The sequence below is a fragment of the Argiope bruennichi genome, chromosome 2, assembly GCF_947563725.1.
Source record: "Argiope bruennichi chromosome 2, qqArgBrue1.1, whole genome shotgun sequence".
NCBI classification, from domain to species: domain Eukaryota; kingdom Metazoa; phylum Arthropoda; class Arachnida; order Araneae; family Araneidae; genus Argiope; species Argiope bruennichi.
This window is the reverse complement of record NC_079152.1, coordinates 93,244,234-93,258,475: the sequence shown is the minus strand read 5'-3', so window position 1 is coordinate 93,258,475 and position 14,242 is coordinate 93,244,234. Positions and strand designations below refer to the sequence as shown.

General features: G+C 28.4%; 1 protein-coding gene across 1 annotated transcript in view; it reads left to right on the top strand.

The window, feature by feature from the left end:
- The window catches only part of LOC129961609 (synaptogenesis protein syg-2-like), a 251,873-nt gene that overhangs the window by 185,312 nt on the left and 52,319 nt on the right, over positions 1-14,242 (top strand). Inside the window, exon 4 of the mRNA XM_056075114.1 lies at positions 13,909-14,042. Coding sequence (XP_055931089.1) covers positions 13,909-14,042 — 134 coding nt within the window. The remainder of the gene's footprint in view (positions 1-13,908; positions 14,043-14,242) is intronic.

Sequence of the window (14,242 nt, the reverse complement as noted above, 5' to 3'; positions counted from 1 at the left end):
AAGATCACAGTTTGAGTCCAAGACTGGAAAAGCATATTTCAAAGGGAAAAAATTTCAAAGAAAAAGAAAATGTTAAATTTTTTTTTAAACCATTCTTATGTTAAAACTTTTCATGCCTGCTAATTATAAAGATATATGTATGTGCGTATGCATGTATGAGTATATATGTGCATATGTTAGCCATTTATAGGATAGGATCTTTCAGGTGGTTGAGAGACAGCTGGATGCTGGTGCAGACTTGCTTAGGAGGGGATGCCCAAACTGAGAATAAATCTTCTTTTCAGACTTTTTCAGCTAGATCTACAAAACCTGGCCAGTATACACTTTGGAAAGTGGGATTTTTTTTAATGTTAGTTAGAGATTTGAATAATTAGAAAACAAGCAAAATTTTAATGTTTCTGAAATAGAGCGTTCGAAGATATTAAAGACAATAGCTTTTTTATATTTGTATATTAATGATCAAGTTACGAAATATGGTTTTGCTTTTCTGTATTAAGTAGGTTTCAGTATAAAGTATATCTTTAATAAAAGTTTTCAACTTTAGCTCTCCAAACATTTCAAATTTGATGTTTAATTAATTAAAACTTTATTTAACATTTTAAAGAAAGAGCATCGACATGCATTATCCCCTCCTCCTTACAAAATTTGTATGTGCCGGATTTACTACAAAGGTCAAACGGCAAAGCGCCAACTCAAACGCATTTTTATTAATAGTAAAAATGAAAAACTTCAGCAAAGAAGCATAAGAAGAATACGAAATAAAAAAGAGTCTTATCTTATGATTTTTTTTCTTTTGATATCTTGGACTATAAATATGTTCAATTAATGTCTAGTTTGAAAAACAAGCAATTGTGAAAAACCTTAAAGTATATACCCTTCTTTTAAACATTGCAATTCTTTAATGAAAATAATTCAATATATAAAGATATAGATATAAAAATTAGGGATAATTAATGGTAAATTTAATAGAGTGACTCATGTCTTCTAAAAAAGTATGAGTTAATTTATCAAATATTGAAGTTTAAAAATATTTTACTGTTTAAGCTAATTTATCAAATTATGCAAAGCATTTAGTTAAAATTTGAAATTGCTATTAATCTCACTGAACCAACTGATCACCAAAGGTGACTAATATTTAATTATAAAAAAATGTGAAGCAAATCATTAATAATCAATAAAATAAAAGTTTTCAGTAACAGTCACATGATAGCTCACAGCTAAAAAATTAAAAATGAATTTTTAAAGAGAAAATAATTTTTATACTGTCATTACTTATATGAATAGCAGTTAGTATTATTTCAGCGAAGTTTGATCCATAGTATTTTTAAAATTGAATTCTATCAGATTTTAATAGACTATATTAGATAAATTATATTTGATTCCTGTTGTCTCTAATATTCAACTGATTTTTTCTTATTCATAATACTTTTAATTCTAACTTATATTTGAATTTAATAACAGAACTTTTATGTGGTATTTTGAACATTGATTGGCATTTGATTCTAGTAACTACTTTATGATTTAAACTGATTTGATGCAGGATCATTTTAATGTTAAATTTTAGAAGTACAATATGATTTCAACTATATTTAATTCATGGTATTTTTATATATTAAATTGTATGTGATTTTAGTAAATATATTTTGAAAAATATTTAGTTAGTTTGTATTTCTTGGTGGAATAGTATTGTTTCAAGAATAAAATTTTAAATCCAAATAATATGCGAAATTCCATCGACGAACATCAATGATTAACACACTTTGTTTGTGCATGATTATTTGTCTTTAAACAAAACCTCGGTTCGTAATCTCTGACAGCAAAAACACATCTCAGGAAACAAAGACAATTCCTTTTAATTTTTATTTCTTCCCAAGATGAAACCATTCATATTTCTAGAATATTTCTAAAACGAAACTGTTAAACAAATCAATGATAAACAATAGAACACAAACAATAAACTTCGATAACAGACGCGAGCGAAATCTTTTAAATATTATTTGTTCAAACAGCAAAGCTTTGAATTAAAGTTCAACAACAATGAAGTAAAAATTGGAATTCTTTTATTCACATTAAAATAGTTTGAGTGAATACTTTGTTTCTGTTTTCTAAAAAAAAAGATATTTTGGGTTTGAATTTATCTACATGCGTGAAGTTATTATTTATATTTGGTTTTAAATGAATTTCCAGATTTATACTACAAACGATTTTTGGAAAGGAATCTAAGAGTTTGTGTGCTAGATTCTTTTTTGTATTTTCTAGGATGTAAACTCAGAAAATATTATTCATAATTTTAATAGTTTGAGTTGGATTTAAAAATGAGATATGTTTAGTAAATAAGAAAGAAAATAAATTCATTTATACCGAATAATAAAGTCGAAACATCTTAATCAAAAAAAAGTTACCTCGTTTTTTCAAAGTTTATAGCATTTAGATAAAATTTTTAATAAACACTTTTTTAAAGACTTTACATGTAATGCATTAGAATTCCTTAGCTCTTTGAAAAATAATCGAATAACTGTAAAGTAAAGACAATTTTCAACTGTATAATAACAATTTTCAACTGTTTTCAATAACTGTAAAGTAAAGACAAACAACAAAGAAATAAAGTAAAGACAATTTTCACATAACATTTTTATTAATTCAAAAGAAAAAGAACTCCCCTAGTGAACTCCCTGCATGACAATGTAATTTTAATATCGTCATGGCTGGACTAAGACTTTAAACAATTTATGATTCGGGGCCTCCCCTCTTCCATTTGCATACTTAAAAAAAGAAGTTAACTTAATTATTAAATTAACAATTTTAAGCGAAACACTAAAATAACTAAGGAACATTTATAAAACATTCTAAATATTCTAATACGATATTTCCAGGACTGCCAGCTAGGATTCTCCGTCGACCAACTACAAAATAGAGATCAAATACAAATTCAAAGATGTGAAAAAAATCCTAAATATAATATTCTGAAATTCGTTTGATATTAGATTTTTAATTAATACTCCCTAATACTTAAGTAATTTATAATTAAAACGAAATAAGAAAAATAGATTGTCCCGAAAAAAATCGCATTAAAAATTTCTCGTTCCTCCTCAAATTGTCTGTTTGATCCTTTTAGCAAGGTAATAGTACAATTCTTATCCATAAGATATCCGATTACATTAGGATACCTATTGGTTTTAAAATTTATATTTGAATCAATATGTTTGTATTTTCAAGTATTATTTATGTAAAACTTTAAATTATCGTAGAAAAAATAATTGATAAATTATTTTATAAGTATTGGAGAAAGAATTCTTTGCCCAAAATTTAGTTTTTCAAGCGCAAAAGCAAATAACCGGAATGGTACATGCTTCAATATTTATAATTATTAATGTATTCTAGAGGCCGAAGCAGAAATTTTGGAATAACTCAAAATTCTTGCAGAAGTACAAGAATATTAGCGTAAAATTTTGAAATATAGATTTTATCTAGAACTTTCACCTTATTTTCAAAGTTTAAGCAGTGCAAAACTTTATATTGACTCAGCATTGTATTTGTGGTTAATTGGTTCATTCCTCAGAGACTATTATAAACTAAATACAAGAACAATTTGAAAGGACTATATTGAATAGTATTTTAGAAGTCGTGTTCGAAAGACGGAAATTTCAAATTAAAAAAAAAATAAAAAAATAAAATTAGTTAATAATTTCAAACAAATATAATTTTTAGTAACATGAAAGTAGGATTTTTTTTTTTTCAAAATTTCCTATATTAGTGGGTCATTTATTCTTTTTCTTGGACGGACTTTCTTATTTTTTTTAACTTCTTTAACTTTCATATTCGGAAATATTTTCTTTTTCTTTTTCTCCAATCTAATGAGTATATATTGTGATAGGCAGTTGGTATCAGCAAATTCAAAAATTCTTCAATTTTCAATCTTTAAAATGCGTGTTAACTAACTTAAAGGTACTGTTATCAATTGATATTTATCATAAGTGCGATTTGAATGCCTTCCCTTCATATAATTTTAGAAATTATAAAATCAGTCGAAAATCAAGATACTTTAACAATTCGGAATTAACCAAATTTGCAACAATGTCGTCAGTAATAGAGAAATCTATAATGAAAATATTACAAAATAATAACTGCCACATCATAAAAGAAATAAAATTGGAAAAAAAGAAATTTAAATGACCTAAATAAAAATAACTAATAAATTTATTTATAGTACTGATTGCAATTCTATTTTCAATTATTAATTTCTTTGATGAACCACCAAATGTAGGCCATGTGAATGTTTCAAGCAAAATTAGGATTCGCTCAAATACTCTCATATGACAGCTTTCATCTATAATGTGATTGCTGATTATTTCCTTTATATTCCATCATTCCTCATTTAAAATATTGTTACGAATCTGCGATGCGGCTTTCCAGCATAGTTGGTTCCATGGGAGGTTCCAGAGCTTGGCGACAAACTTGGCGACCATTTGGCGACTTGGCGACGAATTTGGCGACTTTGGCGCCAAAATAGATTATACCCGAAACATCGAGAATTTTCCTGATCCGTCCAGTAGGAACAGAGATACGCCTCGAACGTTCCTGATTGGTTGAGAGGCTTCTAGCCCAGCCTCCTGAGACCTATAAAAGGAAGCACCTGCAGCAACGAACCCCCGGACAATTTTCGTAACAATATATAATTTATTAAGTCTCTAATACGTCTTTGAATGATTTGATGAAGTATAATAATTTGTACTTGATTAAAATTGTGAAACCATAGAATCGCCTAGAATGATGTATGATGGGGAATTAAATATTGACATATTATCTGACAGCGCAGATTTTTTAAATATATTTTTACCTGTCAGGGAAATCAAGATTTAACAGCCTAATTTCTTTATTATGTATTCAAAAAACAATATTTAAAGCTGTGCTCTGATGCATGTTTTCACGTTTCCGCTATGTTTTACCTTTCTCTAAGTATTTCTTTTCATATTCTTTATTTGTTTCTCCAGAAACTATAACAGAATAATGATTTCCAAGAATTTTTTTCCTCGGAGAGAGTAAATAATATTTATTTATTTTAAAATCATCATAAAATGTTGAAGATAACTTTAAAATTTAAAATAACAATAAAATATGTGATTCGTATCCATTATAGGCTATCTTGATTTAAAGAAATCTTTTTACATCAAATGAAAGTTGAACCTTCTTCAAAGAATACAAAAACTAAATATCGAAGTTTTCTTCCTGTATTGTTAAAACAAATGCTTTTCACATTGAAAATAGTTTAAAAAACATAAAATTTTATTCATTTAAAAAAAAACAGAACAATTTAGCAGTTGACAGAAATAGAATCGTTTGCTAGAAATAAATTATGTACGAAAAAATATCGTTTGCTAAAAATAAATTATGTTACAAATAATACAGTTTGCTAGAAATAAATTACACTTATACAATTCTTAAATATGAGATACATTTAATCCTGATATTTTTTCAAATGATATAACAGCATAATGATTTCAATAATCTAAACAGGAACAGGTTATATTTAATCACTAGTTTTAAATTTGATAAAGGTTTTATTCGAAAATATCAACAAAAAAAAAATCTTATCTCCGAAAGTCTACTCGAAGGCAAAAGCCTTTTCTTTTATGAATAAAACATTATCTCAAATGTTAACCGTTAAAAGATACAGAAGAAAATGATAATTTATTTTCGATCAAGATGTTCTTTTTCTTTTGTAAGGTCATCAGAAAACTCTCGCAGACCGAGTGTGAAAAATGTTCATCTGCAGTGATAGGAAAAAATAAATAAATAGATAAAAGACTAAAAGACTTCCTCGAAAAGCATAAGAAGAGGCGAAGACTATGGACGGCACTTGTTTCTCGGCCACTCACAAACAGTGGTCATCTAAATCAACTATCCAATGATGTATATTGATAAAAACGAATAGAAAACGCGAACAAGTGCAATGGGAGGGCAAGATCAATACGATAAAAACATCATTAGACACCATGAACGAGTTCTGCCTTCCACCGTTCTTTTCATCGTAACCGATGTTGAACGGTTTTTATTCCGGAAACAGGAAAAACAGGAGAGAAAGAGCAACAGCACAAAAGGGCAAGAACGAAAGTGGGAAGCAGTCACGCTATCTGATCGTCGATCTGCAGAAGATTCCTCTTCTGAAGTTCCCCGGCCTGTCAGTCCCACGTGACTGCTTTCCGAATTATGGACCCGAACTTCTGCTGCCCACCCCCCGCGGTCTTTTCTATGCATCGCTCAGGGCCTGCAGGGATTTCTGCAAAAAGGGTTAGGTAGCTCCCGGGAGAAAAAGAATGAAGAAATTAAAACAACAGATAATCCTTTTTTGCCGCTTTCTTTTGTGTTGGGGTTGGCCTTTGTCCAGAGGAAAGGGAAGTCGTCTGCATCAGGAACAGTAGAAGGGGGTCGTTTAAAAGTAAAGAGGATGTTGTAGGTTACCTTGGATAGAAAGTTACTCTGCTTTCAAAGCGTAACAACTCGCATATTTGGTATAAAAGGGATTAAAGATAAGTGCCTTAAAATATTAAAATATATTTCGCCTTATGATTACGTACAAAAATATGAAAGAGAAATTTAAACACCCGATTTTTTAGACAACACTAAGGATGGAAAGTCGGAAAACTCAGTATTAAAAACAAAAATATAACTTAGATAATACAGAAGATCACAATGTAAAATATTGTTCAAATGAAATAAGGGCTATTAATAAAAATTAAATAATAAAGTTGTTATTAAAAGTCATTACTATGGAAATAAGAATTATAGAATCAAAACTTCCAGAAATTAGATTAAAAAAATGTAAGATATGAAAAGAGCGGTGTTTTTCACAAATATATCTAATATAAACAGTAAGAAGCATTATTTAATTAAATATGATTTCAATTTGGACTTGAAAATTGTCAACAATAAAGGAGAAACGAAACAGAAAATGGAGTCAAATCTCTCATATATATAAACAACATATTATCATATAGATTGAAATGCCAGCAACGGCTGACAAATTCTAAGGGATTACTATGTTTCTTCTATTTTCAAGTATAAAATTTTAAAATTCAATCACTGAGAAATTCTGTCGATAACTTTTTGGATACATCCCTAGAAAAATGATAATGGACATTTTTTGATAGATATAGATATATATATCAAAGTTGTGTGTGTGTGTCTGTGTGTGTGTGTGTGTGTGTGTGTGTGTGTGTGTGTGTGTGTGTGTGTGTGTGTGTGTGTGTGTGTGTGTGTGTGTGTGTGTGTGTAAAAAATCTGTTAACCTGTTTTTTACTAACACTTTTTTTTTCAATTTATTCGTTATACAATACATTTTAGGTAGGACGATGCTGAAACGAAAGTAAAAATATGTAATTTGAACACTGAAGTAAATGTGAATTTTCGTGCTAATTTTAGGAAATATTAATTTGAATCCATTACACATACTAATACTGTTTAATAATTTTTAAAAGATAATAAAATGTGTAAATATACGCAGTTACAACTGTATATATTTTAAATAATACTTTTAAAATAATATACTATTTTTAATTTATGTTATAAAATACCAATATGTTAAAAAATAATATATAATATAAATATAATATATAATAAAAATATATTATAAAAATATTTTATAAAATAATATTTTAATTCATTATTTTTCTGGAAATTCCCAATAACTATTAATTATAAATACCTTCGTTCTCTGATCCAGGTCTAAATTATGATCTGGGATGGATGAATAGAATGCAAAAATGAAGTCCGCCCCGTAAAAAGGGTTGTGATGCGTGAGTAGCTAAGAAGCAGTCTTGGTCATAGATGGCGCTACTGAAAAACAAGACAGGCTCCCTTGGCTTAAAATCACTGACTTGGTCAGTGGACTTGTCTATGACAAGTGCCATTAGAAACAGCAACAGCAGCATAAATACCTTCTAAATCAAAGTCTATGCTATAAATCTGCACAAATGTTTCGAATTTCTGATAAAAAAAGAAAATATAACACCAAATGAATGATTCGCTCAACATTATCTTAATTCTTCTGCGTGATTTGCCAACTGTGATTGTCGCGTAGTAAAGCCAGGATCAAGCCAATCCCTTTACGAGACTGCCGTGCGCTTTGTTACCATCCCCATCATTTGCTAATCTGTTCTGAATTAGATGCAGTTATAATTTGATTGCACCGACATCGCAGATGATTGGAGATCTACTAGCGTTTTCACGCGAATTATGTACGTATAGATATTGTGAGATGCATCACACACCAAATTAACCACCCATTATTGTTTCTGAACGTTACATTACTTATTTTTCAATACAGTTGCATTTTCTTTACTATTTTAAAATTTTTATGATTTATGATAAATTAAGATTAATTATCTTTACATTCATTAAAAAATTCTTTAAAAGAGTGTTGAAATATGAAATGAAAACAGTTTAAATTAATATCATATATCAGATAGAACTTTTACTTTATCAAAGTGCATATCTTTAACATATAAATTATACTACTGATAAAGTTTATATTATACTAATAAAACTCTCTCTTTCTCTCTGCGTGAATGTGTGTGTGTGTGTGTGTGGTATAGCTAGGATTGTTTGATCTGAAGCTAGCAAAGATCGTGGAAATTTCAGTTTATTAAAAATTAACGTTTAGTTTAATACTTTGCTAAGGCAATTCCTGAAAATGTAAGTTCACAAAAATAAATTTTAGACTTAGATTTTTTTTAATTATTTTAATTTTATGATGGCGAAATTTCTTATTAAATTTTGAAAATATTTAAAACTATTTTTTTGTTTATTTTTAACTATAGTTTTTGTATTTGCAACGATATTCAAACCGTTTTGCGCAGTTTCTTCAAACTTAATTGCGCTATTTTCTTTCATTCTTGAAATATGTTGGAAAATCATTTAGCTCATTATCCAACCATTTAATATCAGGAAAAAGAAAGAAAAATTACAATTCAGGAAAAGAAATGAGTAGTTTAAAAGTACATAGTAATTTTTAATAGGACTATGATATCATAAACTTTTACTCCATTAAGGTGGATCTTGTATACAATATTCAGAACAGGTGCAAGACCATTATAATGGCGTAGCTTTAATGTCTGTCAAAACTTAATAATTAAACTGAAGACGAAGAAATAATAAACATTAAGCTTTGCAAGAAAAAATTTAATTGAAACTAGGTGCAACCGATATTATTAAAATTAGCTCATCGCCGAAGGCAGATAGTGCTTAATATAGGTTCACTGACAGTATTTGGGAACAATGGTTACAGAATATGTGCCTTCTTTAAGGCACTTTAGAAGCGCTTATTTTTCTTTCTGTCTCTTCTCAGTATTATTTCATAATATAATGCATTGAATTTTATCCAAAGGAAAGCCTTCCATGCTGTCCTTTCTCAATTCTTGCAAACTACCTTCATTTTCTATATATTCCCTAAATCTTCCAATATCTCCGCATTGGTCTCCGCATTGGTCATACTCGTTATACACATAAACACCTTTTATTCGGCGATCGAGCTCCTTTCTGCTCTAGATGCCAAGTGATTTTAACCGTCCTTCATCTTTTAATAGAGTGTCCTAATTTTAATCATCATCGTTTACGTTTTTTCTGTACTTCAACAGTGGACATGAAAAAGCTCGTGGGGGAACGTCCCCACAAAAACCTTTTTAAATTTTTAAAAGAAATTGGCTTTTACAATTTTATTTGACATTTTAATTTGTTACCAATTTTTACAATGTTTGTAGATATGACCTTGCAATTTTTTAATCAGTTTTTAATTCTACAGAACCTTGCATAAAAACCACCTTATATATTTTAACCATACGACTGGCGCAGTATAGTCAAATTTGGCTCTTGCGCCACTAAATCCCACTATCCATCCATCCATCCATCCAATATCTGTATTTGTTTCAAGCTTTTCTAAACTGTCAGCCTAGCTTATAGGTGTAAGAAATGCACCTCTTGAAATTTCCACCTAAAAACAAAAGTTAAAGAACTTAGATTATAGGTTTCTAATACATATTTCCACTGCAAACGATAAAAATAATATTAATCCTACGAAAACATAGAAGAAAATATGTATGATTGGATGAAATCACCAAAACACAGACTTTTCCGTCAAAATTGTCAGAGCTTTGAATATTGAGTAAATCAAAGAGAAAACACTGGTGAAAGTACATTACAACTCCATACGTTGTTCATTTTATTAGAAAATAATACTGCAGGTATTTGAAACAATAAAACTTGTAAAAATAAAACCTGATTTTTAAATTGAAATGATGCAAAACCAACAAAAGAAAAATGATGAGCAAAAATTGATTTAGAAGCATAGCAATGCCTCTTAACATTACATATAAAGATACAAACGTCTTTGAAAAAACTAATTATTCATTTGTTTAATATCCACCGTACTTGCTTATCTCCTCATTTACTGTTTCCCAAGTGTTTCCAATGTTAAAACGATAAATGGAAAGATATCTTTTTTCGAAATCTGAAAAAAATCATTCAAAATGCAGAAAGATATGTGTAGAAATTTTCAAAAAATGGGCCTGAGAAATGTTTCCAAGAGTTGTATGAACCTCTGGCAAGTTCTGAAATGCAAAAGCAATCTACTGTCATGGCAGTAATACTAAAATATGTGCAACTTCACTAAAATCTTTTCTTATTTCATTTGGGAACTTACAAGTAAAAAATTAAAAAATAATAATAAAATAAAGAATAAATAATAATATTAATATAAATTTCTTATATATTTGTTCGAAAAATCAAGATTATATGATTCTGATTAAAGATTTCTGCATAGGAAAATTAAGATTAAAACGAATTCAATATAAATCTCCTGAAAACTATTTATCTATTGAGCATTTGTCTTTTGCTTCAGATTACGAAAGTAATACGAAAAAGTAAACCATCCATTATTATTTATTTCAGTCTAAGGATTTTACTTTCGAATTCGATCTGAGTTTGCGATAAACTTTCTAATGGCTTAAAAGCGAAAACTGAAAACACTTTTCAAGCAGTGCTTGTAGCGAAGTTTCGTACATATAAATTTAATCTAAATTTACTTTGAAGTTGTTAAGACAGAAATGTTTGGAAACGAGAACTGGAAAACTTTTCATTATGAATATAAAGGTAGGACATAAGGAAAATTCGCAGGAATCAAACAGTCTACAAGATTCTTTAATAATTATTTTCCTTATTTGCAAATGCCTGCTGGCAGAATCTATCTCAAATATCAAACCAAGAAATGCTCCCTATTCAAAATTTAAAAAACAATCAGAATATAGAAGTAAAAAAAGTTAAATGTTTGAGAAGACTGGCAATTAAATTAATAATTGTAATATTTTAAGTATATATTTATTCATATAAAAGTCTTCAACTTCAAAAGCATTTAAATACTATTTTCGGATTGAATGTATATATATTTACATTATTAAAACACAAGAGGAAAATTAAAAAAGGCTTTTACTAACAAAATGAAATTTTAATCTTTTTTCTAAGTTTAAAGCCTTATTCTCTAAATATTTTAAAAGAAATATTGAATGTTCTTAATGTTCAAAACATAAATTTATTTCAACCTTATTTTGCATTATTAATTTAATATATTGGCAAATGCCTAAGATTATTTTATATGAATTAAATATTTTTGAATTAAACGTTCATTTCAGGAAATAATTTTCATTTTTTAAATGTAGCTTAGCATTTTGCTTAAAAAGAAAGGTTTTTAAGATAAGATTTTAATTCCTTTATATTTCGTTTAAACTTAATTTGAGGATTTTATGTAATCATGAAATGGATTTTGTTTTCGAAAAAATTACAATATTAATCTCATACAGATATTTATATATGCAAAACAGAAAATGTGTGTATCTATCTGTAGTAAGAATTCCTTCAAAATGATGAGCAATGAAGGAACGAAATTTTCTAATGCCATTCTGAGGTTAATTGTTTTTTCTTTGCTTTTAAAAATATTTACTGCTTAATGATAATAATTCTTCCAAAATGTTGGCATGTTTGGCCTGTTATTAAGTGATCACTTCTGAAAGAGATATGTTGCAAAAATGATTTATAAAGCCGGCGTCCTGGCATAGGGTAGCGTGATCTGGGCGTCCTGGGTTCGAGTCCCGGTTCGGGCATGGTTGTTCTTCCTGTTCTATCTATGAGATGTGTGAATGTGCCCCCCTGTAAAAAGGGGTTGTGCAAGCGAATGTGATGCGTGAGTAGCTAAGACCTACTCTTGGCCCTAGTTGGCGCTTCTAAAATAAGAGACGCTCCCTTGGCTTAAAATCACTGACTTCGTCAGCGAGCTTGTCCATGGCAAGTGCCATTATAAACAACAACAACAATGATTTATAAAGGATCTTAAAATGCACAAAAATCATGATTCCTGCAAAATTAGTTAAGTAACAGATCTGACAATATGAACTACATGTTGCGCAGACATGCAAAATTTATAATTCTTTGTCAATATGTAAGGTGATTCCAAGCCATTTTGTTTCATTTTTACAAAAAGCTGAAAATTTGATGGTCATAAAAGAAGTGGGGAATCAAAGACTTGTCAAGAAACATCATATTTATTCGGTCTTTATCTCCCACTTTAACTAAAATTGAATTAGTAATAAGCATGACAATATTTTGTAACACTATTTATTTTATTCGCCTGATAGTATTTTGTGAGAAAGGAAATTAAAAACATAAGGCTGATTACTCAGATCGTTCTTACTTTCCTCTGAATTTTTCAGCTTATTATTTTTTTTTTTTTTGTTTGAAACGTTATTTTGTAATAAAGTTAATTTGTTTTTATATCATCATCACTTTAATATTAAATGTATATCATACTGCTGCAACCATAATATTTAACAAAATCACTGTATAATTATATTTTTTTCTATTCTATAAATATTATATTTAATTTAACTATATATAATAATTTTAATTTAAATTAGCATACTTTTTGAAAATCGATATCCAATCATATTAGTTATTAAGTATATTCTTTTGTTAAATCTTTCAAAAATTACCGTTTATCTAAAACCAAAATTTCAATTAGAATACTGTTCTTTTACAGCTATCTTTAAAATTTTATTGATTTAATTGAATCATAACTATTTAAAATATGGCCAAATCAGCTGCTTGTCAAAAGCGGAATTATTCTAAAATTTAAATCAGCAACTAAATGAATTCACATCTGCGGCGCATATCATTAGAATATTTCTGTTGAATTTATGGAATTTTTGAATTGTTGTTTGTTGAATTTTTCAAAGCAAATATTTTTATTTTCACTTTCTTCAACAAGAGGCTAAAAACAATGTTAACTCCTAGATTTAAATGAGTTTCTAATGATAGATTAAAAAATAGTTATAATAAAATAAATAATCAACCGGAATTAATTCCGAGAAAGTAGGGTAATAAAGTTATTATAGCATAAGTCAAAGTATCAATAAATAGTTTTATATTATTCATATCAATAAACCAAGACCAGGGTCACTAAAAATATATACTCACTCTAGCCTTGTGATGCTAAATTCAAAGGATGCTACATTCAGGAGGACAAAACTCCTGTCACTGGAGTGTTGAGGGTCAAGAATGTGTTTCCTTTTATCTACCTGGTCAAAAAGTAGAAATCCGCCCAAAAATAAATGAAGACCACCAAATGTAATGAGATTCTAATTCTTTCAAATAAAAGACATGTTAGTCTAGCTAAACTAAACTAAATTATGAAAATCATTTTTTTACAATGAATGCTTACCCATGAATATGTCTTTTTATTTTATTAAAATTATTATTTATTTTATTTTATTTTTATTATTTTATTTTATTATTATTATTTTATTTTATTGTTATTATTTTATTATTCGTTTTTATAAAAAAGATATCAGTTGTTTGTTTGATTTCCAGTTCTACCGAAACGTGGGCCAACTATTTTGGGAGCCAAGCCGAGATATTCTATAGCAGATGACCTGAACGTCACTTGTATGTCTGCTCCCTCCAAGCCACCATCTTTTTTGCAGTGGTTCGTCAACGATAAAGAAGTAAGTAATTGAGATATTCTTACGCTATTATTCTATGCGATATTCTTACGCATTTCATTTAATTTTCATGTATAAGTTATGCAAAAAAGATACATAATGATCTAAGGCGCAACATTTCATTTACCTTTTAATTACAAATTGTGAAAAGTTTTGGGGGTAAACATACTAAGTAAAATAATTAGGATATGTTATATATTTAT